Source organism: Rhinolophus sinicus, linkage group LG04, assembly GCF_036562045.2.
Source record: "Rhinolophus sinicus isolate RSC01 linkage group LG04, ASM3656204v1, whole genome shotgun sequence".
NCBI classification, from domain to species: domain Eukaryota; kingdom Metazoa; phylum Chordata; class Mammalia; order Chiroptera; family Rhinolophidae; genus Rhinolophus; species Rhinolophus sinicus.
Genome location: NC_133754.1, coordinates 157,313,511 through 157,340,508, shown reverse-complemented (window position 1 = coordinate 157,340,508; position 26,998 = coordinate 157,313,511). Strand labels below are relative to the sequence as shown.

The 26,998-nt window shown below is 45.9% G+C and overlaps 1 protein-coding gene across 8 annotated transcripts in view; it reads right to left on the bottom strand.

Annotated features, from left to right (window-relative positions):
- Window positions 1-3,888: 3,888 nt before the first annotated feature.
- Window positions 3,889-26,998, bottom strand: part of UNC13B (unc-13 homolog B) — a 173,138-nt gene continuing 150,028 nt past the window's right edge. For 3 of the 8 annotated variants that reach the window (XM_074330677.1, XM_019729037.2, XM_074330675.1), the window contains 20 exons: window positions 25,931-26,081; window positions 24,399-24,467; window positions 22,903-22,992; window positions 22,468-22,596; window positions 17,560-17,687; window positions 16,848-16,933; window positions 11,262-11,388; window positions 10,956-11,052; window positions 10,592-10,735; window positions 10,208-10,285; window positions 9,634-9,711; window positions 9,306-9,394; window positions 8,921-9,073; window positions 8,668-8,791; window positions 8,503-8,559; window positions 8,236-8,316; window positions 7,189-7,336; window positions 5,971-6,063; window positions 5,632-5,791; window positions 3,889-5,467 (listed from right to left, as the gene is read on the bottom strand). In XM_074330677.1, coding sequence (XP_074186778.1) covers window positions 5,182-5,467; window positions 5,632-5,791; window positions 5,971-6,063; window positions 7,189-7,336; window positions 8,236-8,316; window positions 8,503-8,559; window positions 8,668-8,791; window positions 8,921-9,073; window positions 9,306-9,394; window positions 9,634-9,711; window positions 10,208-10,285; window positions 10,592-10,735; window positions 10,956-11,052; window positions 11,262-11,388; window positions 16,848-16,933; window positions 17,560-17,687; window positions 22,468-22,596; window positions 22,903-22,992; window positions 24,399-24,467; window positions 25,931-26,081 — 2,368 coding nt within the window. In that variant the 3' untranslated portion in view covers window positions 3,889-5,181. Of the gene's footprint in view, window positions 5,468-5,631; window positions 5,792-5,970; window positions 6,064-6,882; window positions 6,940-7,188; window positions 7,337-8,235; window positions 8,317-8,502; window positions 8,560-8,667; window positions 8,792-8,920; window positions 9,074-9,305; window positions 9,395-9,633; window positions 9,712-10,207; window positions 10,286-10,591; window positions 10,736-10,955; window positions 11,053-11,261; window positions 11,389-16,847; window positions 16,934-17,559; window positions 17,688-22,467; window positions 22,597-22,902; window positions 22,993-24,398; window positions 24,468-25,930; window positions 26,082-26,998 lie in introns of all 8 variants that reach the window. The other 5 variants (XM_074330678.1, XM_074330674.1, XM_019729033.2 and 2 more) reach the window with 3 other exon arrangements.

Genomic DNA, 26,998 nt, shown 5'->3' with positions numbered 1-26,998 from the left:
TCAGCTGGAAGGAACCTTACAGTTTACCTTGCCTAACCTCCTTATTTTACAGCTGGGGAGGCTCAGGCTCACACAGGGAAAGTCTCTCACAGCTATATAGTGGCAGACTTAAGTCCACAGTCTAGATTCTTCCGACTACTTCACCATGCTGCGATCCTGCACTGGGTACTCAGTAGGCACTCAATGTGCTGATGACTCACTCCTAAACGTATACAGAGGTATTGTTTTGTTCAATGCTAGGCCCCGTGTCTAGATGAGGACCTGGCACATAGGATGTGCTCTGCAAATATTTGTTGATTTTGAACCCACGATGCAGCAAGACAAATTCCTTGCAAATTAATCAGAATTCAGAGGATCATTAATAATAATAATAATAATAATCCCTTATACACTGAGAAAATGTGTAGTTTTCAAAGTGCTTTCACATTTCAATGAGCTCATTTATTCCTTCTGAGATAAACATGGCATTAGCCTATTTAACAAGATGCAAGAAACAGCCTCTGAGAAATTAAAGGTCAAGGCCCCCTGACTAGCACATAGCAGGGCTAAGACCAGTATTCATGGTATTATACCATCTCTACTATTCCACGTTGCTTCTTCAGCTTTGCCATTTTGCTTCTAGGTGTGGCAGGCTCATTCAGGGAGCTAGTCCAAATAGTCACAATGAATTGGTGGGTCATACACTTATGATGAAAGAAGTGATGTTTTGCTTCTTTAAAAACCTACTACGGGGGCCGGCCTGGTGGCTCAGTCAGTTAGAGCTCCATGCTCCTAACTCCAAAGGCTGCCGGTTTGATTCCCACATGGGCCAGTGGGCTCCCAACCACAAGGTTGCCAGTTCGATTCCTCGACTCCTGCAAGGGATGGTGCCCTGCAACTAGCAACGGCAACTGGACCTGGAGCTGAGCTGCGCCCTCCACAACTAAGACTGAAAGGACAACAACTTGACTTGGGAAAAAAAAAGTCCTGGAAGTACACACTGTTCCCCAATAAAGTCCTGTTCCCCTTCCCCAATTAATAAACAAAAACAAAAACAAAAAACCTGCTATGAAAAGTCCTTCTGTTCTACTTCTGATTAGATACAGCCTGCAGAATACCCCATCTTATCCCCCACTCACCCAGCCCCTATACTATGAGACCTGTTATTTCCCTCAGTGAGGAGGGTTACCATCTGTGTGTTCTGGCAGGAAAGAGACAGTGCTGACCAAAGCCAGACCCTTTTATAACCAGGTGTTCACAGAGAAACAATGCTTTGCCCTTGGCCTGACCCCACCAGAGAAGAACTGACACACTGGATTTCTTCAAGATCAAATGCACCAGGGAACTACCTACAGATATTTTGACTGAATTCTCTCATTAAAACAAACAAACAAACAAACAAACAAACAAAAAACAACACTTTACTACAGATTTCACCCTGGGTTTTAGCTACTAGGATGATCTCTGATCTAATCAGAGCATTACAGAAACCAAATGACAACCTAAACACATATCCAACCTCTTTGTATTTCAGTTTCCATTAAAAGCCCACAGTATTGGTGCAGCAATTACCTAGGCCTACATCAGGGATCACAAACTCAAATGCTGACCAGGGACCACGCAAATAATGTAAAGCTCCATACATAGAAGAAAATGAGTAATGGAGTCTATAATAAACTAAACTAATTTATCAGTCCCTTCTCAGCTCTAACCACTTGTCACTTGTGGGAATATGAGTTAAGAGTTAACAGATCTTCCCATTTTTAAAAAAGCTGGAAATCTGCATTTTTAAAATGTGAAATCTTTTAAAATCTTTTAAAAAGTTAGCTGTAATTCAAATCTGCAAGCCTGTTGCAAACCATGAGTAGTCAGCCAGAGTTTGACTTTTCTTCATGGAATTGATTTCCTGCCCCATATGGGAGAGGAACGACAGCAAATGTGCCACTTTCAAGTCAAATATGGTGTAAAATTTAGGGCTTCTCGGGGAATCTGGATAGTGCTGGAAAAGTGTACAAAACTCCCTGAGTTAACAGGACATGTACCTTAGCTGGCTGGGGACCTGAGGGTATCTGTTTTATGTGATAACTGGATAAACGGGTACCCTTTGGGAGGTATTTGTGGGATAAAGACCCCCTTTGCTAGGTATCTGGGCAGATATACCCTCTCTAGAATTGTGGGGAAAACCTCTATACTCGAGTATGGGGAGGAGGTGGTAACCTCAGGGAGTGCTGGGAGAACAGTTTACAATAATGAGGAGAGACAGCTACTGATAAGTTCACAGAGGGGTATGAATGTCAGGTAGTATGGGATAGTCGCCAATGTTGGGGGAGGTGATAACCTCTCCTCCAGCGCCACCTTCGGGCACCTCTTGCTCACCATCACCGCGCCGCCATCGACTCCACCGACCTCCATTTTAACCCACTTTTCTGCGCAGGCGCGGCACAGCCCCAGGTTCCAGCCCAGAGGAGAGCCCCGCCTCCAGCCACGCCCCTTTTCTCGGTTTCCGGAGTCCTGCAGCAGCTGGCCAGGCCTTGAAGTACCTGAGCACTCTCTCTGTGCTGACAGATGGGGAAGGGAGATGAACTATTCAGACCGTGTCTTTGGGTAGACCCAGGCTGATGAGGGCAGACAGACAAGTAGAGGTTTATCAAATTATAACAATGCAGAGTGCGGTGGGGAGGGATCCAGGGTTGGTTGGGTCTTAAAGGCAGCCAAGGTGTCACAGGCTAGGAGGCAGTGGAAAAGGCTGTGGACTGTTCAGAAAGCGGGAACAGAATGTGCACAGGCACAGGGGTAGGAGTGCACAGTGTGTGTGTGTGTGTGTGTGAGCACTGCAAAGAGCTTTAGAATGGCTGCACATTGGTGGGGGGGATGCCTGTGCTTGTCTTGAAGGGTCTTGGAGTTTCAGCCTGAAGACTATGATAGGTAACCACTGAATAGCTTTAACAGGAGTGAGATTTACCAAAGTGTGTGAAGAGGGCAGGGGCAGAATGGAGGCATGTGATTATCACAGTAACCCAGAAAAGAACTACAAGCCACTACTCCATTTGTGGTATTGGGAACTGAGGTGAGACAATGGATTCACGATGTAAGTTTGAGGCAGAAATGATAGAAGGCAACTGATTTAGGAAAGGAGGAAGTTTGAAAAATGACGGGGCAACTGTATTGTAAGGATTTATTTAGCAAGCAAATGGAAATGAGAAACTGAGAGGCTGGAGTTATTCCCTGACCTGTACCCTCACTCAGTCCCCTCCCCGTAAGTGGCAATGGTGCAGGCTGAGAGAGTAGGTGAGCACTTTCTTGCTTCAGCTTCTCTGATTCCTATGCCAGGAGGCCTCACTTTTACCTTGTTTCCTGCCCTTTGGGAATAGACTTTCTATTCTGGCTCTTCTCCCTTGAATTTCCCCAAATGCAAGGCCACTGTGCACTCCTAGGACTACACCTGTGTCCCATACATGGCGGCCTCAGCCCTCCACCACCGTCTGGAGGCATGTCTCTCCCCAGTAGGCCACTGCCTTGCCCTCATAGCCCAGGCTGTGTCTGTCATAGAAGAAGTGCCTCATGATTCTAGAAAAGGAAAGACGGCATGGACTAGTTTTCACTGGCACATGTCGTCATCTACACTTCTGGACCTTTTGCAGGAAGCTGATGCCCTGGTCCCGTGATCCTGTTAACTGGATTGGTGATCTCAGGTCAAGGCCAAGATGCTAGCACACTGGCTGCTTTATTGCTTAGGGCTTATCTGGAGCTGCTTTAGGCTCCACAACGTGTGGGGTGGCGTGGGGGTGGGGTAGAATTGGAGGGGAGTGGGAAGAGCAGCAAAGGGCCACTGGTCCAAAATCTATCATTATATAGGACAGTCATTTCTACACCTTTCCATACTTTAGCAGAATTACAACACACAAAAGGTGGCTATAAGATAATTTATTACAGACTAGGGAATAATCTCTTGAAACAATGGCACATACAATAATTAACAACAAAGATGCTTAGTTTCTTGTCTCATGTAATGGCTAGTACAGCTGTGGACAACACAGAGTCCACGGAGGAAGTCCAGGAGGCTGCTGCCAAGGATATTAAAGGAGAACGTCACATCTCTGAGCAAAGGCCTGTGAAGTCCATATGACCCCAAAGGAGTTCATCTCTGACCTCCCAGGGCCTGTTAGGGTCCCTCCATCTGGCCTGTACAGAGAGATCCTAGTCCAAGCTCCTTCTGTAGGGCTGAACATCTATGAGGGGAATAGCAGCTGACCTAGATGAAAGGGAGTGTGGTCAAAGGCTAGATTCTTTCTACAAGGGGAGGGGCAGCCAGGAGGCAGTGGCCATAGGTAAGGAGGCCTTTCTAAACTGATTTACAAAATTTTTGGCTTTGTTCGGGGGCCTACCCAAGAAGAAAATACAGATCCTCTAACTACCCTCAGGTACACACACATAACAACAGCTTCTCGTGTCCCAAAGCATCACTCCCCTTTCTACAGGAGTGAAGTAGGGGGACTCCTGGGCAGGTGACCCCTGGTGCTTGGGTTCCAAAGAATATTCTGCTCAAGGCTCTGAAGCACCATGTGAAACTGCTTCTGCTCATCACAGATATATTTGTAATCTGGGGGAAGATATTAACACAGCTCATTTCCAGAAGGTATCTTGTTCAGTTTCAAAGCCTTGTTCTGACTGGAGCCACACAAAACCAGTGGATTCAAGGAACAGTCTGAATTCTATTCTGTCTGCTCCTGCCATGGCCAGACTCCAATCCAGATTCCAGGGCTCAGTCATACCTATAGGCTCAACTGACTACTTAGCTAGCCAGGCACAAGTTCCGGGCCCTCTAAACTTGTTCTACTAATGATTGGTACATATGGGTCCAAGTTGATAAGGTGTGGTATGGAAAGGGGTAGAGATGGGGTGTGGAGTGGAGGGAATGTCTGCCAAGAATGGCTGACACTCTCAGAAATGTCTGTCCTCTCTTTATGGAAAATCTCCCTATGTGGTAACCCCCACAGCCCAGCATCTAGCACCACAGACCTGCTGGTCAGGGATTCATGACCCTTTCTGTGAAAAGCCGAATTGTTACCACCCCAAATTTTTTCTTAAATTTCCTTAGGTGAAGGAGTCAGCCTCTTGATAATGAAGACCCTAAGCTGGCTACATAGTAACTCCCACTGGCCCTGACTTGTGGAACTGGTGCCATGTGGTTGGCACAGGAGCTTAGCTCCCCTCCTCCATGGAACGAGACTCCGATTTGAGCTTCACAAACTCTCGAGCCACTTCGTCATTGCTCCTCTGAGACAGAATCCGAAGAATGGTCATGCCTGTCTCATCCATGTGGATCTTCCGGCCCAAGGGGCACCAGCAGGCACAGCTGCCCTTGGCGGCCACATCTCTCAGAGGCAGCACAGCTAGCCCTAGGACGCGATCCTCCCGGGCAAAGCAATAGTCCTTCACACATATTTGCAACTCATAGGCTTCCGGCCCCTCTTCGTTTCCCAGGAGGCTGTGAGCACAGGGTAGGAGGAAAGCAGGAGGCCACAAATGAAGGAATCTTCCCCTGAATTCATCCCAGCTGCCATCCAGCCCATTCCTCCTCTCCCCTCTCAAGTCTTATCCCCCAGGTCACCCCCGTCCAGAGTCCTGCAGGTCCCCCGCCCCATAACTTACAAGTGAAATGTCTCATTGTACTTGGGGGCCCAGTTGTTGCTTTTTGACTTGGTTGTGAACTTCCTCTTCTTATCACTTTGGTGTGGGCCAACCATGGTCACTTCCACAAAGGGCCGGAACATCCCCGCCGTCTGCCACTTGAGGTCATTGGCAGCCACGACTGCTCAAACAAGGGAAGCTCATGAGGGACCCCACCAAGTGTTGCCAGTGTGGAGCCCCAGGTGGCATTCCCCGTGGAGGAGGGCTAAGCCGGAGGGCTGAGATAAGCAGCCCCTGCTTTTGACTGATGAGGTCACTGGGCAAGAAAAGGTCTGAGGCCTGTAAGTCCATGCCACTCACCTTTCACGGTGACCTTGTGCTCCCCAGTGCCAGGATGTGTAAATAAGTCCACCTGAATAGAGACTTCTCCCACAGGATCATCCACACCAGACCCTGAGGGACAGATGACAGATGATGCCCCACTGGCGCACTCTAAGACTTTAGACCTAATTGTTCCAGGTAAAACTGAGGAGTTAGGAGGCCACCACCTTATACCCTGAAGCAAGAAACGGTCACCCACAATAACATGGCAATGGGAGAAGCAAAGAAAGGGGATAATGAATGAGGCTGTGTATTAAAACACAAGTTAGGCTAATAACATCTAAGGTAAAACTTCTTTCAAAAACATACCTGGAATCTCTGTTTCCATGAACCTCTCCTATCTCCTAGGCTAATGAATTTTACATTGAAAGATGTTAGGGGAAGGAGAGTGCTGCCCCCTGTGTCTTTGTTTGGGAACTATGTTCAGCGCATGGTGTCTTAATGGAGCAGTGTGGGTCCCTTCTAGCCCAAAGCCAGCACCCTCCTACCGATTCCTGGATTCCTGGAGGCCCCTGCTTGGGAGGGTGCCCTGCTCAGAAGGACTTTGTCCTACTCAAGCCTGGACCTCTCCACAAACAGCTCCCAATCCCAATGTCTGTCCAATTTGCAGCCTCCCCTAAGCAGAGGCCTCACTCTATTTCGAGAAACACCAGTACCCTGCACCCCAGATAAATCTTTGTCCTAGGGTGGAGGGGAGGGGGAGTTCTGAGGACAGAACTATTGCTAACCCTGAACCAGACTGTATGAATATAATGCCCATCTCTGAGACCTGAAATAGAGCTTCTGAACTTTGACTGGTTCCTCCACCCCCCAACACAAGCAGCTCATTCTAGTTCACAGGGGACAGTGTGAGCCCATGTTAGCGTCACATCTGTATAGTGTATAACGTACCCTTTTCCGGCCGAATGTCCTCATTAGCAGTAAACCTAATACCTTTCCCATCATGCACTGAGTGAGGACAGGAAAGTCAAGAGGTAGTAGCAGCAGGAGGACAGAGAAAGAAGAATTAGTTAGTGATCTAAGGAGTTAACAGCCATTCAGAGCAGCTCTACACATATTCTGAGGGAGCACAGACATGGAGTAGGGTAGAGAGAAGCCAGAAAGCTGGGGTCAGTGCCTGGATGCCCCAAATTCAACTTCATGGGCTGAACATCAAGGGGGGGGGGGAGGTGAGGACCCAAAGCCCTTAGGCCTTACCCTGGGCAGTCTGTGAGCGTACAAAGGTCTTGATAAGAGTGTCTGTGGTCTGTGTGTACAGAGACAGAGCATAGCGTAGGGACTGCAGATCTGGGCTCTTCTCCAGGAAGGTTTTCTTCAGCCCATTGCCTCCTGCATGGAAGTATTGCTGAAAGACAAAAGAGTACCTGCTACTGCTTTATCTCCTTACAGAGAGACAGCTCTCCAACACTGTCCTCAGAGGGATGACATCTGAGCAGGGCTCAACGGAGATGCCAGAAGAGGGTGGTGAGGACAGTAAGTCATTCAATAAACAAGATCAGGACTACCACACAGAGCCAGAGTCACGGTCTCTCGGGTGAAGAGACTATTGGGTATCAGGCAGAAATGGTAGAGGATGGCCACATTCCTGGAGGTAGTGTTTGAAGGATGGATCTATCTGGACAGGCAGATATGGGATAGAAGCATTTCAGGCAGAGGTAGCCAGAAGTGCTCTTTTACCGCTCTGAGCCCTTAGAGAAGCCTATACCTATGTGTAGGTATATGATATACCTCTCCCAAGTGCCACAGATCCCAGCTCCTATGCATCCACCTTATTACCACCTTGAGGCTAGGAACCATAGCTGAGACTCTCTAGATCCTTCAGAGTATATGTAGTGCCTGGTGAACGTTGGCTGGCTGAATGAATAAATGGGTAGTAGAAAAAAAATCCTCTGAAAATCCAATTGACTTTATACCTATGTGAAAGAAGGGAACTTAAGCCACATCTGGGTTATTAGGATTGGAAGATTAAGTCCCAGTGGGAAATGTTCAGGAATAGCAATGAGGAACTAAGTGAACTGAATGTGTTCAATTCAAAACCCAGGAGCAGGAATTCTAGGGCCATGGTGAGTCACCAGAGATCACACAGGAGATGCCTTTTTGGTTGCTCCCAAGCAGGAATATGGACATAGCAGAGAAAGAAACAGACATAAAAATCACTTTCTTCTGGAGTTGGGGTGGCAAGAGCCTGAGGGACACCTAGTCTGGAGGAGTGGAATGACCGTCTGGAGGTGGGGAGGGCTCCACCTTGATGGTGTCCAGGGCAAGGTCAAGGACGGCACACTGCTTTGGAGTGAGATTCCGTGTTTCTTCTCGCACCATGTGGTCCTGGAAGCACAGAGACAGCAAGAGCATCAGGACAGCTCGGGGCTGTCATGGAAGCCTTGCCCCCACCTGCGAACCCATAGTTCCTCCCTCGTCTTCAGTTTCCAATGCTCAAAGGCACTTCCCAGGCAACACATCACGCCCCCCACCCCACCCCAGCCTCAGAAGGACCCCACATATCCACAGTACCTTGAGTTTGGAAAGATGGCTCAGCTCCTTGGCAGCAGTGAAGATCAGCTGTGTGCCCTGGGCAGAGAGGGAATCAGTCAAAAGCCGAGGACTCCAAACTCAGACAGGAAGCATGGAGCGTGGGAAGGGAGACAGGAGGAGGAAGTGGAAGGGAAGTGTCCTTACTGTCTGGTCAGTGAGTGGCGGCAGAACAATCATCCTTTCCATTGTGTTCATCACCACCCTCCAGAGCTCCTTCAGTACACGCTTCAGGACCGTCTTCTCACACACAGTGGCGAAGAGGGTGAGGCTGCAGGCCCAGGCAACAGGTAAGGCAGTGAAAAGGTAAGGTAGTGAAAGCCCCCATCCCCGAAAGGCTCCCGTCTCATTGCCTCTGCCTTGCTTGTCCCCACAGGACAGTCCTGCATGCGGGACTCACTTGCCATCCAGGAAGTCCATGAGAGGCCGGAGCACGCTATCTGCGTCCTGAGCCACGGAGGCCCTGGCGTTGGGAGATGCATTCCCCGGGCCCCGCACCTGGCCCAGGATGTCGGCCATTTGTCGAACACACTCATCAATCCGCACCTGGAAACTACACATGTGCCCACAGTGCAGCCCCCCACCCTGCCCAGACACACACTGTCGCTGGAGCAGCACCAGCTGTTCGATCCCACTCCAGCAAGCTCATGGTGCAGCTCCAGCAGGGACAGCCAGCAGGAGGGAAGATCCACACCCCTGCAGCTGGATGGGTGTGGGGCAGGAGCCTTGGGACCAGCCAGGGACCCTACGTGGTTCTGAGAGCAGTGTGTGTTGGGGACACTGACCTGTTTCCAAACACCATGCTGAGCTCATCCAGGACCGTATTCAGTTTCACCTGCAGCTCCTTCAGACTGTCGGCAGCTTCAGGGTCCAACTGTATCCACAGGAGATGGGCTTGGCTAAGCTGGTTCTCTTACCCTTTTCTCCCTCCTGTGCCCCCACTCCTCCCCCTGGGGCCTTTACTCCAATGCCTACTAGAATGTCTCAGCCCAAGCCAGCCCAGACCCCAAGCTAAGCTCCTGGCCTACACTGAGTCAGGAGAGAGTGGAGTTCTGCGGCCAGGGAGCTCAGGAACAAGGGGAACGTGTAGCAACCACAAACCCTTAGACCTACCTCCTTGCCTCCCATGGCCTCAAACATTTTCTCCAGCTGGACCCTCAGTTGCTGCATGTTGTTCATCAGGATACAGGGCTTTGGGGAAAAACAGAGCTGCTGAGTCTTGGCTCCTTTCACCACAGCCTAGGGTCCCTCCCTCTCTCACACTGCTCCAAAAGCCACAGTGAATTTATGACACGTATTACACGTGTCTCTCCCTGAGCACTGAGATCTGGAAGCAATTCAGACAATTCTCCATGAATGAAGACTAGAAGCAAATGTTTCTGCTTTTAAGCTGGGTGGAAGCCCCAGGTGTTCCTGGTATCATCACTTATAACTCTTTGAATATCTCCATTTTTTTTATATACAAAAAAAGACTAAGCAAAAGTCTAGCTAAGTAGAGGATAAAGTACCAAACGGAGGCTCAGAGGGATGCCTATTCACGTTATTCTGTGGCACAATCTAAAGCGAAGGCCTGCTGGGAACAGAAGTCAGGAGCAGCACCCCACCCTCAGCTCTAAGGACAGCTTCAGAAGCAAGGGTTCAAGTGCCTTCCACTCCCCGCTCTAAGGGTCCCAGGGCTGACTCTCACCATTTTCTCCTTTGTGCAATAAGCGGGAAAGTTCTTTGATAAGATGTCTGCATACTGCATCAGCACCTTCCCGATGGTCTGAGAAAAGAGGAGAAAAGAACCGGGAACCCTTAGCTTTCCTCACAAGGATCTTGCCTGAGAGGTCACACCTCTCATCCTAGGACAGTAACCACATGAAGGTAATGGGGAATCTCACAGTAAGGGACAAAGCTTCCCATCAGCCCCTGAACAGCATTAAGACAAATGCACCTAAGCACCCCCAACACAAACAAAGGAGAATGGGGTCACATCAGGCTTCACCCGAAGACCACCTCCGAGAGGGGTTGAGCTCAGGCTGTCAGTGTGGTGGTGGTAAGGGAAGTGGGTAGGGAGGGTCACGGTCACCTTAGCAAATCTCCTCATGTAATTGGCAAGGATGTTGGGGTCTGGGCATTCCAGCTTCCGGATAATCTCAAAGCTCTGGTTGAGCTGTGTGAAGACGTCCACCACCGAGCAGGAAAACAGCGCGTGCTCTGATGTCTGCTGGAACTGAGGAAGGCCATACACAGGGTCATCGTCCTCAGCCACTACCTTTCTCCAAGTTCACAGGGTTTAAAAGGGCTCTGCCCAGCAAGGGGTGGCTCTGGCCCTCAATAGCCCTCCTTATGGACTCAGCAGGGTAGGGATGGCCAACCTGGCTAGAGCCCAGGAACATTTACTGACCCGGAGACCTGGCCTCACCCCTGTGCAGCCCAAGCCCCCAACTTACCCCATCCTTCTTATCTCGTTCTAAGGCCCCACGCAGGAATTCCAGGGACACATCCTCATTCTCGTCCAGCCATTGTAGAACAAACTGCTCAAACCACCTGCAGCCAGGCAGCAGAAGCAGGAGTTGGAGCTAGTGATTGGCATACGCCATGGGCCTGACGGCTCCCCCAGACTGGGGTCTTCTGGCGGGTAGGGCATCGTTTGACACATGTCTCTTTCTCCCGCAGTGCCCAGGACTGGCTTGCTGACCGGGGCTGAAGCTGCTGGCCCCACCCACCCCGAAGCCGCGCCCCGCCTGCTCACTCACGCTGGGTACTCCGGCACGTGGCCCTGGAAGGCGGGCAGGTCCCTCACGTACTCGTTGTGGAGCCACTTGACCTTGAAGTGCAGGTTCATGTAGTCGGCGCTCTTACACAGCCGGCCTTTCTCATGCTCTGGGGTGGGGAGCAGTGGGGGAGGCTGGCTCAGGTCCTGGCAGTACAGGCCATGGCTCCTGAGTCTTCCCAAGGCAGCAGGTCCAGCCCGGCAGCTCTGTCACATGTCTTATAGACAGAGTGACTCCCAACCACCTCGTCACAGCCATCGGCCCCCACCAGTGAGTGCTCTGCTCTCCAACAGCCTGGCCTAAGTCTGCCCTTAGAGACAAAGCCAGACTCCCAGATAAGGCCTAGAGTCTTCTTGCTCTGGCTTTTGGAAGTGTCAAGTGGGGTACTGGCCTTTGGTGAAGAAGAAGAGAAGGGGATGTGGGGGCTAATGCTGATTAGTGGGGAGACTGCCCAGGATTAGAGTGGAATGATGGTTTTCCAGGGCCTTTCTACTTTCAGTAGCTTAAATGCAGACTTAAATGAGGAGCTGAGCAGTTGTACGTGACACGAATGGGTCAATGACAACTACACAGAGAAGGGAAAACCAAAGTGGACCCAAGCTGACAGAAATTACAGTTGTGCAACCATGGTGTAACAGAATCTTGAAATAAACTGAAGGACCCCAGAGCAGAGCTGGGACACAGAAAACTGAGCTCTCGAAGAAATATGCAAGTAAGAAAAGTCAGTTTGGAAACCATGGAAACACAGCCAGATGAAAGGGCCATCATGCCACAGAAAATGGGATGCTCACTATGGACTTGAAAGGTCACGGCTGAATCTCTAGGGCCTTCTGGAAAATCTAGGACAAAGATCACCCACAACTTGCCCAGAGAGTCTGGAACACCGGCCTCACACACAGGTTCTCTTCATCTACCCCCTTTATAGATGAACGAGGAATGTGAATAATAAAAGCCGATTGTGTGTCCTTATATGTAACACAGTGGTAAAAGCAAGCACATGGGGAAGAGTACTGAGAAACACAGAAGGAAGGCCAGTGTCCTCGGGAACTCTACTGCTCAGCTGTGAATGGCCAGGGGTGATGTTCCTCCAGGTGAAGGCAGAACATCCAGTCTGGGGCAGTGGCCCTTCTGAATTAGTGCAGCAGACACTCAAGGAGGAAACGGGAGTCTGGGAGTCAGCCTCTAAGGGCTCTGGGTCCCAAGAATTTCATTTCCTGGCACAGCAGGCAGCACCATCTTAACCTGAAGTTTCATTCGTAGTCTCTTCTATGAAGCAGTGAGCAAGAGGAGAGGAAAAGATATAAGCCCAGAGGTAAAGGGACAAAACCCAAAAGTTCTTACCACCCAGAAAGAGGATCTTTCGTATACAAATGACAGTAGATGCTTCTGACAGAGCAGAGACACCAATGAATAACAGAGTGAAAAAATTGGGGACATCATAGAAACTCTCTCAGGACTTGCCCCTTCTCTTCCACCCCATACCCTGCTGTCCTGAACCCGTCTAAAAGCCTAGAAACATGAAAAGGTACCACCAGGAGGGTCCTCCCGCTTCCTGTCCAGCAACCCCCTGGAAATGGAGGCAATGCTGCTCCATCATTCCAGAGCTCCCTAACTGCTAGTTCCTCAAGGGCTCTTCAAGTTACTGTACTTACATATAATTCTCACTCTTTCTGTCAATCCATTATCTGTACTCTGGTCCCAAACCCCAATGTCTTCATTAACTTCTGTGGTACAAAAACTAACAGGATGATTGCTGAAACACTGGTCCCACGTCATACTATTCTAACAATTCCACAGCGTCAAGCTCCAGTGAAGTTGCTTGAGGTTACTGTTGAGGGGTGGTGGTGGGGGTGTGGTTAATCTGTCAAAAGGGGCAAGCCCCTGACTTCCACATTCCTCCTCCGTTTGTCTTTCATCCTGGGAGAGTTTTTTCAGCCTCATGATTTCAGCTATCCAGCTTGCTGATCATCTTCCCCAAATCTGTCTTTGGTTTTGGTAATGTCTATGTAAGGCTCTGATGGAACATCTCACTTTGCCCAGGTTTAACTCTAGTCCCCAACTTTCACCATCTGAGTATCTCCAGCTGAAGTTGAACAGAGTATACACTCTATCTTACCCTCTTGTTCAGTGCTGAGAATCATCAAGTCTTTCTTCTTCCTCTTTATTCACATCCAATTAAATCACCAATCCCTGTTGATTTCACCTCCAAAACTTCTCTGGAATCTATCCATTTCTTTCTAGTCACACTATTACCTAACTAGATCTCGTCACTATCTCTAACCTAGATTACTGCAATAGTCGCCCAACTGGTCATTCCTCCTCCAATCCATTCTCCACACTGTCGCCAGGGTGAGTGGCCTTCCTACATTACACATCTGATCATGTCAGTCCCTTGTTTAACATACTTCATTGGCTCCAAAATGGAGGATAGAGGCCAAAAGCCCAAACATGGTTTATAACCTTTATGATCTGGCTCTGTTCTACTTCTCTATCCTCATCTCTCATTTGTCCCTTCCCTTATACTCTAAGTGCTAGTCACAGAACTACTGCTTCCAGTTCCAGACAGCAGGCCAGCTCGCTCTAGACTCTAGGTGTCTGAACATACTGTATCTTCTGCTTAAAATGCTCTGTCTCCCTTTCCCGTCACTACTACCCTCTCTCCCCACTGGCTAAGTCCTACCATCCTGCAGCTTTCAGTTTGTACATCTCCGCCTTCAGGAAGCTTTCCCAGGTCTGGGGTACATGGTTCTCCTCTTAGGACCTTATGCTTATTCCTTTGTGGCACTTATAACTTTGAATTGTAACTGCCAATTTATGTCTGATGTCTAGATTAGTCTGTGACTTTGTCAAGGGCTGGGGCTATGCCTCATTCATTTCACTGGGGCTCCAGTACTAGCACAGTGCCTAGCACAAAGAAAATGTTCAATAAACATTTGATTCATAGACACAGACAATAGTGTAGTGGTTACCAGAGGGTAAGGGGGGTGGGGGGTGGGAGATGAGGGTTAAGGGGGATCAAATATATGGTGATGGAAGGAGAACTGACTCTGGGTGGTGAACACACAATGGGATTTATAGATGATGTAATACAGAATTGTACACCTGAAACCTATGTAATTTTGCTGACAATTGTCACCCTAATAAATTAAAAAACAAAAACAAAAAACGTTTGGTGAATGGGAGGGGGGGAGGATTTACCGCAAAGGAGCATGAAGAAATTTCATTCTATATTTTAACTGGGATAGTAGTTACACAGGTGTGTTTTTTGTCAAAATTCATCAAATTGTACTTTTAAAGCATTTTTACTTTATTGTATATAAATTATACCTCCATAAAGTTGACGTATAAAATATTAGGTAAGACATAGCATTTTCACAGTTGACGTCAACACTCTTCTTTTATCATCCAGGTCTCCAAACGCTCCCCCCTCTCTTGCCCTCCACATTCTGACAATCACTAAGTTCTAGACAACTTCCCCCCAAAGTTTATCAAAGCCCATTCTTCCCTCTCCATTTCTTTATTCTAATTCCAGCCCCCTCCCCATAGCCCTAAATTATTACAACATTATCTGCACTCCCTGCTTCTGGTCTCTTCCTGTTCCAGCTGTCCTATTTTCCACTGAGGTAAAATCTTACAAAAATACTACTTTGCTCACATTGCATCTCTGCTCATGAGTCTATAATGGTTTCTTATTGTCTTCAATAACTAAGATTTATTAAGTTCTGAGTAAATGCCAGTCAGTATGTTAAGTATGTTACATACATTTCAGTTATTTCATGAGCTCAATGAAATACATGCTATCATCACTCCCATTTTACAGATGAGAAAATAGGAGCTCATAAAAATGAAGTAGGTCGGTCTAAGATCACACTGCTGAGTAGGTGGTGAAACTGAGATGTGAAACTATGTTAACATTAGTTTTTTCTCTTCGAGAGTTTTCTACCCCTTTGTGTTTGTTTTAAATATTAGCAGAACTCCCCTTTCAAAAGAAATCTCACATAGAATTGCAGATAAGATTGGTAAAAGCAGAACTGACTTAGCTGGTACCAGGTAAAAGGCCTGGAGCCCAGCTTCCTGGCTTCCCCTTCTCACTTAGCTCCTGAGATACCTCTGTTTGAAACCTCAGCCCCATCTCTCACTCTCTCTTGTGGAATTGATTCACTTTTCACAGGCATTTATCTTTTTCCCCTCAAAATCCACTGCCAAGAACTGGGACCATACTCCCCATCAGGCGCTCCAAGTGCTACCTGGAGGAGAGGGACAAGTGACCTCCTCACTGGCCTGAAAGGCTAATGCGTGGGCTACAGCCCCAGGCTTAATCCAGCGTGGGCAGGAGGCAGCCACTGCTCAGGGGTGGAAGTACAGAAAGTGTGTGACAGGTTGTGCTGTCTCAAACTGAACACAGATCTTCAAGTTTTTCAACTTCAAAACTAAATGATCCTGCAGAGAACAGATTGGTGGTTGCCAGAGGCGAGGGATGAGGGTGGATGAAATGAATGAATGGAATCAAAGGTACAGACTTTCAGTTATAAAATAATTAAGGCTTGGAGAGGTAATGTACAGCATGGTGACTACAGTTAACACTGTATTGCATATTAGAAAGTTGCTAAGAGAGTACATCTTAAAAGTTCTCATCACAAGAAAAAAAATTTTGTGTAACTGTGTGGTGATGGATGTTAACTAGACTTATTGTAGTGATCATTTTGCAATATATATAAATATCAAGTCATTATGTCATATACCTCATACTAATATAATGTTGTATGTTAATTATACCTCAATGAAAGAAACAACTAATTGATCATAAACCTCAACAAGTTTTAAGTCTAAGGGTTACCTATTTCCCCTGCCACTCCACCCAAACAATAGACCTAGACTCTGCTTTGTCCGTGTCCCAGATGCTCCCCCTCCTTCTAGATTCACTTTCACAGAGAGAGGAGATCGATTAACATATGTATATAGACAGACAGGAAAGGCAGCTAAGTAAATGAGCACAGATGGGTGCAAATGGGAAGTAGGGAACAATATCTTTGAGGACCAAAGTGGGAAATGAATAAAAGAATAAGCTGAATGAACAAGATGAATAATAATTTTTCTGTGACCTTGCTCCAATGGAAAAGTGAGGGGAAAACTATCTTTCTGGCTTTGTCACACCAATCCTGAAGAGCTTTCTGGAAAGCTAGTCCAAGCAGTCCCCAATGTGAGAAAATAATCTTAACTATATATTTAAAGGCTGTAATTCTTTAAAACTGTAAAGTAAGTTTCACAAGACCATTCTCCAAGGAGTGGGCCATTTGTGAATACCCAGCATGGGAAGAACTGATCTCTGGGCTGGGCAAGTATTTAACAGTACTTGCTCTAAAGCTGGATGGAAGAATCTACATCCACACAGCCATTTCCTTTATTCCTCTGGCTGAAGCTTTACCCACCCACTATGCCTAGAATCCCTCCAGTTTCTCACTGTACCATTCACCCTGAACTTGCAGTTGTCTGGGAGAGAGGAAAGACACAGGGAACAAGGCACTTGGACTGGGGACCTGCAGCCCACTGCCTTGGGCACACCCTTACCCTCCAGTGCATATTTCATGTCTTGGGCAAAGAGCTGCCACATTACTTCTGCGCTGACTTTTCCCACATTCAACTCCTGAGGAAACCTGGATGATGGAAAAAGCCACAGTTAGAAAACAAGGCAAGAACTATTTGATTTCATTGATTCTGAAGCTAACATGCCTAGTTCTTGGAGGTCAGATTGAAGAGAGGAGAAGCCTAGGAAACAGGGCTAGGCTCACTCTGGAGAAAAGGGGCTCGAGGGCCAGTGGTAGGACAAGTCGGGGCAGAGAATCCCCTTAGGCAAGGTGGGCCCGGGGAGAGGATGGCCAAAGGGCAGGGAAGTGAGGCCCAGAGGAGAAGGGCTGAGGCTGGAAGGCAGGCTCAGGCTAGATAAGCTGGTGAAGAAAGGACAAGGAGGTGGGCTATAAGGTGACCCACTTTATTCCCCGCAGACAGACACATACACACATGGTCTCTGGATCCCCTGGGACTCCTATGGCAGCCATTCTTATTCCAGGGAGGCTGCTTCAGTCTGGGCAGGGCCCCCCATTATGTTTCCACACTTGTCTCCAGAAACAGTTACCCAGACAGATACAAGGGACAGAGGGACAGACGAACGGACAGGAGGAAGAGGTGGCACTGCAAACACACAGAGATAGGAAAGAAAGAGGCTGTTAGAAAGATGGACAAACGAACCACCAACCAGACAGTCAAGTGGGGTGATACTCACTGGTTCAGAACAAGTGTGTAGGAATTCTTATCTTCCTCTATGATTGACACAATGAGTGTGATGAGTTTGGGCCAGAAATCCAGGTTCCGAATGCTGGGTCCTTGTTCCTCTGGAGGTAGCTCCTGCTTCTTGTTCCAGAGGAGACAGTGAGAGTCAGAATAAAATGTGGAGAGTGTGTCCAGTCTTCCTCTTTCTTTCCCCCTCTCCAGACCCCTTCCTCTAGAATCAGGTACCCTTCCTCTCCTAGAGCCCGTCTTCCACAAGACTGCCCCTGTTGTATCAGAGCGGTAACTGTTGGGAGGTCCTTAGACACAAAAAGTTGGTCCCTGAGAACTTTTGTCCCCAGCTCCAGGTCACTGATCTGATAAGCTTGGTCAGTCACAGACATAAAGATGCCCACCCCGCTTCCTCAGTAGCTATGGGTATTGTGACTTCTGGGCCAAAGTAAGCAGCCCCTCCTGGCTCACTAAGTAGGTCCAGTTCCATGTGACACCCACCGGCAGCCCTCCTCTGCCGGCCCCTCCCCCCCACAGAAACACACACACCTCAGCTCTGAGAAGCCACTTCAAGTTCTGCAGGAGCTACTGAACAGAGCTAGCATGCTGGCTGGCCTCACCTTCAGTGGGTCAGGACGTCCCTTAACTCTTGGAAGGTCACTGGGGGGAAAACTGCACCTAGGAAGCTATTTGCCTAGTGGATAAGAAAAGGCCTTGGGGAGCCAAGAATACCCAGTGGGGAAAGGATGGTCTCTTCAATAAATGGTGTTGGGAATGAAATTGGGCTCCTATCTTATAACACTCACAAAAATTAACTTGAATGGATTAAGGACTTAAACCATAAAATCCTAGAAGAAAACATAGGGAAAAAGCTGTTTGACATTGGTCTTGGCAATGATTTTTTTGGGGTGTGACATCAAAAGCAAAAAGTAACAAGTGCAACTACATCAAACTGAAAAGTTTCTGCACATTAAAAGAAACAATCAACAAAAGGAAAAGGAAACCTATGAAATGGGAGAAAATATTTGCAAACCATATATCTGATGAGGGGTTAATATCCAAAATATATGAGGAACTCATACAACTCAACAGCAAAAAAAAACAATCTGATTAAAAAATGGGTAGAGGACTTGAATAGACATTTCTCCAAAAAAGACATACAAATGCCCCACAAGCACATGAAGAGGTGCTCTATATCACTGATGAGCAGGGCAATGCAAATCAAGCCACAATGAGATGTCACCTCACACCTGCTGGAATGGATTATTATAAAAAAAATGAGATATAACAAAGCTGGCGAGGATGTGGAGAAAAGGACACCTTGATGCACTATTGGTGGCAATGTAAATTGGTGCAGCCACTATGGAAAACAGCATGGAGGTGGCTCAGAAAATTAAAAAGAGAACTATCGTATGATCCACTTCTAGGTATATATTCAAAGGAAATGAAATCACTATCTTGAAGAGATAGCTGCACCCCCATGTTTACTGCAGCATTATTCACAACCTAAGTGTCCATCAATGGATGAATGGATAAAGAAAACGTGGTATATAAACACAATTAATTATTATTCAGCCATAAAAAAGAAGGAAACATGTCATTCACAAAAACATGCATGGACCTTAGGGGCATTATGCCAAGTTCAGTAAGTCAGACAGAAAAAGAGAAATACTCTATGATCTCACTTATATGTGGTATCTAAAAACATCGAATTCATAAGAACAGAGAGTAGAATGGTGGTTGCCAAGAGCTGAGGGGTAGGGAAGATGGGGAGATGCTGGTCAAAGCGCACAAACTTTCAGTTATAAGATGAATAAGTTCTGGGAGATCTAAGGACAGAATGGTGACTATAATTAACAATACTGTATTGTATACTTGAAAGATGCTGTTAGAGGTTTAATGTTCTCACCACTAACAACAACAAAATGGTAATTATGTGAAGGTTGCGTTAACTAACCCTATGATGGTAAAATTTCACAATATATACGTGTATCAAATCATCACATTGTACACCTTCACTTAAACAATGTTACATGTCACTTATATCTCAACAAATCTGAAAAAAAAGAAAGAAAAGGCTTTATTGGGAAGAGATAAAGGAATACAATGGTGCATTCGGGAAAGGAGAAGCAGCTCTATATTCAGACCCCAAACAGGGCAAGGAGGGGTCATCACAGAGAGGCTGCAATGGCTATTTATCTCCCACTGGGACAAAAACATCCAGAAACACAGGGCTTTTATGTAGATGCCATATGTCATCACAAAGTCTCCGCAGTCCTTAATAAGCCCGCATTCCCAGGAAGTAACTAGAAACCAGGACAGAACCCTGTGGATTTATGCCTCCTTAGTATCATGAAAACATATCTCTTCCTTCAGCGTTTTCTGCCATTACCCTGAAGCAGGCTCTTATCATTCAAGGATCTCCCAACTGGCCTTTGATCTTCAAAGATCTCTCTTCCACACACTTGTTAATGATCCTTCTGCAAAGAAAATCTCCTAGTGTTACTCCTCTGCCCTTCGATGGCCTTCAAAAATGTTCCAACTCCGTAGCTCGATACAAAAGTCCCTCAGACCGTGACCTCTCTCTCTCAACCGCATACTTTACCATTTATCTTTTGTTGCAGCCATCACCACACCACCAGCACCACTTACTCCATGCTTATTATGTGCCAGGCACTTTGCTAAGACCTTTACATTCACTGTCTCATTCAATCCTCATAACAATGACATTGGATAGAATTACCACCTTCATTTTACAGAGGAGGAGACTAAAGGACAGTGAGGTTACATAACTTGCCCAGATCATGTAGCTAGATATAAACAGCAGAACCAAGACTTGACCCCACATAGCTGAACTCCAAACGGTGATGCTGTAACTACCTAAATAAATTGCTTATTCTTATCCAAATTAACATGCTCATTCACAATTCTGTGCCTCCAAACATTCTGTTTCCTCTACATGGTATCCCCCTCCTCCTCAGCCCCCCTTTTTAAATTGAATTTATTGGGGTGACAATGGTTAGTAAAATTATATAGGTTTCAAGTGTACATTTCTATAATACATCATCTACATATTGGCCAGCCCCTTTCTCTAGCTAATTCTTACTCATTCCTCAAAATTCATGTTCTTTACCTTTCCTGAGAAGTTTTCCCTGATACCCCTGTTCTGGTTAGACACCTCTCTTCTGAGCTCCCAGAACACCCTCTGTGAACCTCCGGTACAGATGTAACAGACAACTACAACTATAATAAAATGTAGTAACAATAAAATAAAAAACAATAAATTTAGTAATTGCCCCTCACCTCCACCAAACAATGAGCTCCCCAAAGGCAGAGATGTGTCTTAACTTTACATCCCTAGTGCTCAGTTGGTTAAACAAATGTACAGATGAATGAACCAATGAAGGTCAGTAGAGGGAAATAAAAAAAGATACCAAGGGTTTACTTCAATGTAAACAATGAATAATAAGAAAATGAGAGTGAAAGTGAAAAAGCAGCAAAATTCAAAGGCTAAGTAAGTTCCCTGAATAGTTTATAAACCCCCTTTCAAAGTCTGGGTTCATTTTCTGGTAGGGAATAGAAATCAAATATTCAGACTGACCCCTGCATAGGTGAAAGATCAAAGTTGAGAAGAGTGTCTTCTCCCAGCCAGAGAGAACCCACAGATGGATGTCACAGGAGGCCAGAGATGCCAAGCTAAACAAAGGCACCAGGAAACCACCCATGGACTTCGGAACCAACAGGAGGTTTTATAAACCTTAAAGGTAGGAAGCCTTAAAGATAGGGCTGGCAGAAAGTGTACACTTGGGAATGTGAGCAAGCAGTGCAAACAAAATTTTAGTCTTTACCAACGTGCTCCCAGGAAGCATTACAAATTGGGTATATTCACCAAAGGGTAAATGTCTAAGAGATTTAGGTTGTCCTCTCACGATCCGCTGTCCAAATCCTACTGCCTTTCAAGGTCTATTTCAAATGCCCCTTGTTTTATGTAGCTTTTCCCAATATCTGATCAAGAGTGACTATTCCTTCTTGGAATCCCTTCAGTTTTATCCCTCTTTCAAGTCCCTCCTAACAGATTGCTTTGATTGGAGTTTTATATATACTCATGAGACAGTGAACTAACGGAAGGAGCACTACGCTTTCCTCAGACCCGGCCCAGAACCAACATTCAATACATATTTGTTGGACTGAAGGGAATCTGTTTTGCAAGGGTGTGGTCTGCAAGACATTGCTAAGACGGGAACTGTGAGTACTTAGACCCAGAAGGAGGTCTTGGCTTTCAAATGGGAAAACAAAAGGATACCATTACAAAGATCTAGAAAAATATACAAAGTCACCAGGTACTGAGTTAGGATGTCAGCATAAAACAGGTGAAGTATATCAACCTCACAGAAGGACAGGGTCAGTCAGCCTTGATAGTCAGTGGATGAATATACCTCAGAAGACCATGCAAGGCACAGAGAAGCAGTCAGAGGGAAAAGTTAAACTTCCATGAGCCAGTATCTCAGAGAGACAGCTACGGATCTCAGAGGAAGGCAGCCTGGAACATAGAGGGTTCCACATAAGTCAGAATAAAATTAATCTTGGGGGAGAAAAAGGAGTCTGGGATGGAGTGAGAATTCACCTCCTCATCCCCGGAAACTGCTCAAATTTTGGTCACTTTTTTCAGCACCAAACTAAAACTTACTGTTGCCACTTTTGTTCAACTCAGTTATGTCACATCTGGTCCAATGGTCCCTGTCCATCTACAAATGTCTCAATATGGTCTAGATGGTCCACACTCTACAAAACTCACTCACCCTCAAGAACATCAAGGACTGTCCTGAGCTCCCTTACACCACGAGCACAGCAAAGGAAAGCTGAGGCTCCAGGAGCCCCTGACAGCTGTCCCACCTCATCTCCAACCTCTTACCAGCTGATACTGGCGGCTGTACAAGTCATGGCAATTGTTGAAGATATACTCATATGTGGAGTTCAAACAGGCCTTCACACAATCCTTTACCACTTGGCTGGCTCTTGGAGGGCTCTGCAGTTCTTGCACCTGCCAATTAATAAAAGAAATATGGGCACAGGATCCTGCTCACCTGGGTGGGAACCCCTCCTAGAACTCCCCGAAACTAGTGCAGATTCCCCTCTCTGGGTTTCTGGACCTTGTCCTGGGGTGAAATTGCCAAGACAGCTGATAGTGAGAACTGCCAAGCCCGTCCTTGTTGATCCATAGTCTTCTCACAAGTAACCCAGGGAACAGGTGTACAGAAATGTGGGCTTAGAGGTGATGATTCCTATAGCCTCAGAATGCCAAATGATTCTTATTTGGGCCAGGTCCCCAGCCCAGTTCATCTCTTACCTTCATTCTGAAGAAAGTAATGCTGGTCAGCAAATCCACTGTGGACTTTAAGTCCTGAAGCCGCTCAGGGCTCCCAGCAGGGAAATTATTCTGTTGTAAATCAAGCAAATGTAAGAAAGGAACAGAGAAATATGAACACCTTCCCTGACAGAAGCAATGAAATCAAAAGCTTCCTTACCTACTACCTACTGGGATTTTCCCTAGTTGAGATGGAAAAAAAAAAAAAGCTGTAATACTACAGCTTTTCCACTGACACAGACAGGCCCTTGCCAAAAGCAGGGGTTAATAACCCCTAGCCCTGAAAGCAACACTTCCTAGCCCCAACCTCCTTCCCATGCAATGTGTGTGCATTTGCACAAATGAACACACAGACACACACATATACACACACACACACATTTTTCTTGGGTGAAGATTCTTACACCCAAACAGTGAGTTCTTCAAAAGTTACAATCTAACTGTATATCCTGGAATATAAGTGGAGCCACACTACAGATTAGACTGAGATCCAAGACACGTGCTTTCTGTAAAGTGGACCCCAGCCTCTTTTCTGGAGCCAGCAGATGGCAGAGCTCTGAGCAGAACTGCTTTTGGAGTGAGTTCCTTGGGACCTTCCCATCATGCCTCACTTCACTCCCTTTGGCATAAAGTCTAGGAAGACACTGCCAAGGACAGCTGAAGGGAGCTGTTGAAGCACTTTCCACTTTAAGGGTCGCTTTTTTAAACCTGCAAATGGCTTACTTATATGCTAAATACAAGATATACAGTCTACTCGCCTTTAGTCATGCAAATGGAGAGCATCAGAAGTGCAAATGATTAAAACCTCACTTCCTTTTTAACTTTGGTTATTTTTATACTTACTTTTCAATGTGGGTGTATTGCCTGTTCTGGAAATTGACAACACTTTAAAGTAAGTAATGAAGCCATTCTAAGAGGATCTAACTTAAGAAGAACTGAAAAACTGCCCATTTCCCTGTCCTGCCCTGTTCAGGTGCCCACCCTCCTACTGCATCTATTTCTTCCATTCTAGAAATAGACGACCTCTGCTACAAATTACCTGCCCAAGTCAAGCTACTCTCTTTCTCTTTCCCTTTAGCCGGATTCTCACAACTTCCCTGGAAAATGAGGAGAGTATGGAAACATGTAAGAAAAAAAAGTAATTATCTAATTTTTTAAAGGGGCACTTCTGGAAGAGATTATCCTCAGGAGACTGCCTAATGAGAATGTCATCGGAGAACTTGACAGAGTGATATGAGTGGGGTTGGAAAGCCAACTGCCTATAAAAAAATCAACCACACCTGCAGCTATTCACACACTGCATGGTCCTTAGAGTTTGCAGAACCACAGGTGTCAGGGGCACTGGCCACGCACATGCACGCAATGACACAGACCAATTTTCCTTGTCTTCGATCTTTGTAGCCAAGATTGGCCTACAGTCTGTCTAGACTGAGCTGATATTATCTGTCATCCCACCCCACAGCCATGTCTTCACTCACCCTGTATGTAGAGAGGTCAATCCTCAGTGAGTTGTGCAGCTGGTCTAGTAGTTTCACAAATCTCTCTTTCTGAGGGTGGGAAACAAATAACAGGGAAGAGAGAAATAATCTGTTTCTGAGCTCCCTAGACTATAACAGAAACAGAGCCATCTCTGGATGAGAAGGAGACATTGGGTTGGGGATACATCCTTTCCTATCCCTGCCCCTGAGGAGAGTAACAACATGTAAGGAAGAAATGGAACTGGTGGCCCCTGTTCTATCTCTTAGCAGCTCTGTCTCAAACTAGGGAATCTTTTCACACTGGCAATGGGAGTGGAAATCCCTAGGAGGGAAAACAGCTCTTTCTATACAAGAATCAACTGGAGATGACCAGTGAGTACATCTCCACCCCTTTGAAACTCTAACTCATCTTAGTCAAATAAAGGGAAACTCCAAACACATTCTCCAACCTATTCCTGAGTTTGTGGTCTCCTGACTTATCTTGGGGTAGCTCATAGCAGTTACACAGCCACAGCCTAGCAGTAATGATGTGAGGGAGAAATAGTGATGCATTTGGAAGGTGATCAGGCAGTCCTGAGAGAGTTTCTTTAAACCACGTTCCACATCATTTCCCTTAGTTTATACTTTTTTAATATTAAATAAATAACATGTACTACTTTAATAGTTGATTTTTATAGAAAAGGTATAATTAAATGTGGAATCACATGCCTATAGGCTGTGTAGCATAGCCCTACTAGAACTATATTGATTAGATGATATGTCATTAGTATTAAGTCAATATATGATGGGACGAAACAATAGATCTGGTATATGACTGGCCTAATCAATGATATTAATTCATCTACAGAAAGACTATTAACAACAAGAAAATGTGGTTAGTACCATAAACAGGGCTCGGAGACCCAGTGGATTTGGAGGCATCAGTAATTTTGTACCTAAAGAGGTAATCTTTGTTGTGGGTCAAAGATATTTCATTCAGTTTATACTGAAGTTATACCAGGAGACATTCTGAGTAAGGATTTACCTTCTCAAAAGGAAAGAGCACGCCCTGAGTAGGAAAACAGTCCAGACACTAGAAAAGGGATAGGCTCAGGTATACACTGGTGTTCTTGCTTAGACATCAGTCTCATGTGAACTTAAGTGGCATGAATCTGTCATAGAGAGACTGAATAATATTTTAAAAGGTCCATTTGTGGATCTGCAGGACTAAGGAACATGGTAACTTGACCAAGTGCTTGGTCTAGAGAGGTTCTACCTGAGCCCAGGTAGCACCCCCCACCCCAAACCATAGCAGTACTGTTCTTCTCTCATATCCATGTCTGAGGAGAGTTTATCATAAGTCTACATATCCATATGAAATAAGGATAGTGTATTAGCAGTCTACAGACCCATAAGGAAACAAGTTCATCTATATAGGTAGTTATCTATCTAAATTATAGGCTTATCGACCAACTCTACAGTATCAATCATGAAAAATCAAATTTTATTAATGAATAACAAATGGGTAGTTATGTTTTTTACATCACACTCACCCCAAAGTTGGAGGCTGCAAAGCGATCAGAAGCAGAGACATTGGTGGAGGCGGTTGTGTGGGCATAGTAGGCATTGATGTTGGCCAGTAAGGTGCTCATCACTGCTGGCACACCAGGACACATGTACTTGGATGACAAACATGCAAAGTGCCTGAAAAACAGCACCCTTAGTCTCAAAGACTCTTCAGGGCTTGCAGTGATAGCCAAGTAAAGAAAAGACTTCACTGATGTGTATGAAGCTTCCAATCACCGTGGCATACAAGGATCTTCATAATTTATTCATTCAAATATGTATTCAGTGAGCACCTACCACGTGCCAGACCCTGTGCTAAGTGCTAGAAGCCAAAGATGGGATCGCTTGGCAGAGAAAGTAAGCGTTAGAAATAAGCCAATAATCCAAGGGGTGCTATGCAAAAACACTGTGGAAACATACAGGAAGAGCACCTAAATCAGGACTGTTGGGGGCTGGAAGGGATTAGAAAAAAGCTTCCCAAAGAAGAGATGGGAATAGAGTCAATGGAATTGTAACAGCTATATACGATGTCAGAGGGGTAACAGACTGGGGGAAGGGGGGTATTACTTTGTGAGGGGTGTAAATGTCTAACGATTGTATTGTTTTGTACACTTGAAACTAATAAAAATAAATAAAAAATAATTTTATGCTAAAACATTAAAAATAAAATAAAAAGAAGAGATGATTGAAACAAGTCTTAAAGGATTAGTAAGAAATCAAATGCAGCAGTGTGCAGACAATCAGAAATTGTATTGCAAAGACAAATACATTTATTACACAGTGATTCATTTGGGAAACCTCAGTTTATCCACTGTTCAGGTGTTTCATAGAGGAATACCAAGAAATGAGAGAGAAGAGGTAGATACAGAATAGATAATAAAAGGATTTGTCCTAAATGCTATAGTAAAATTTGTAATAAAGGCATGGTGTGATGAGATTAGTTTTTCAGAAAGGTCCCTTTGATGATAAATTGGAAGACTTGGAGAAAGAGACTACGACAGAAAGATCAGTTGAAGAGTAATTGCAATAATTCAGAAAGGAAGCAAGCAATAAAG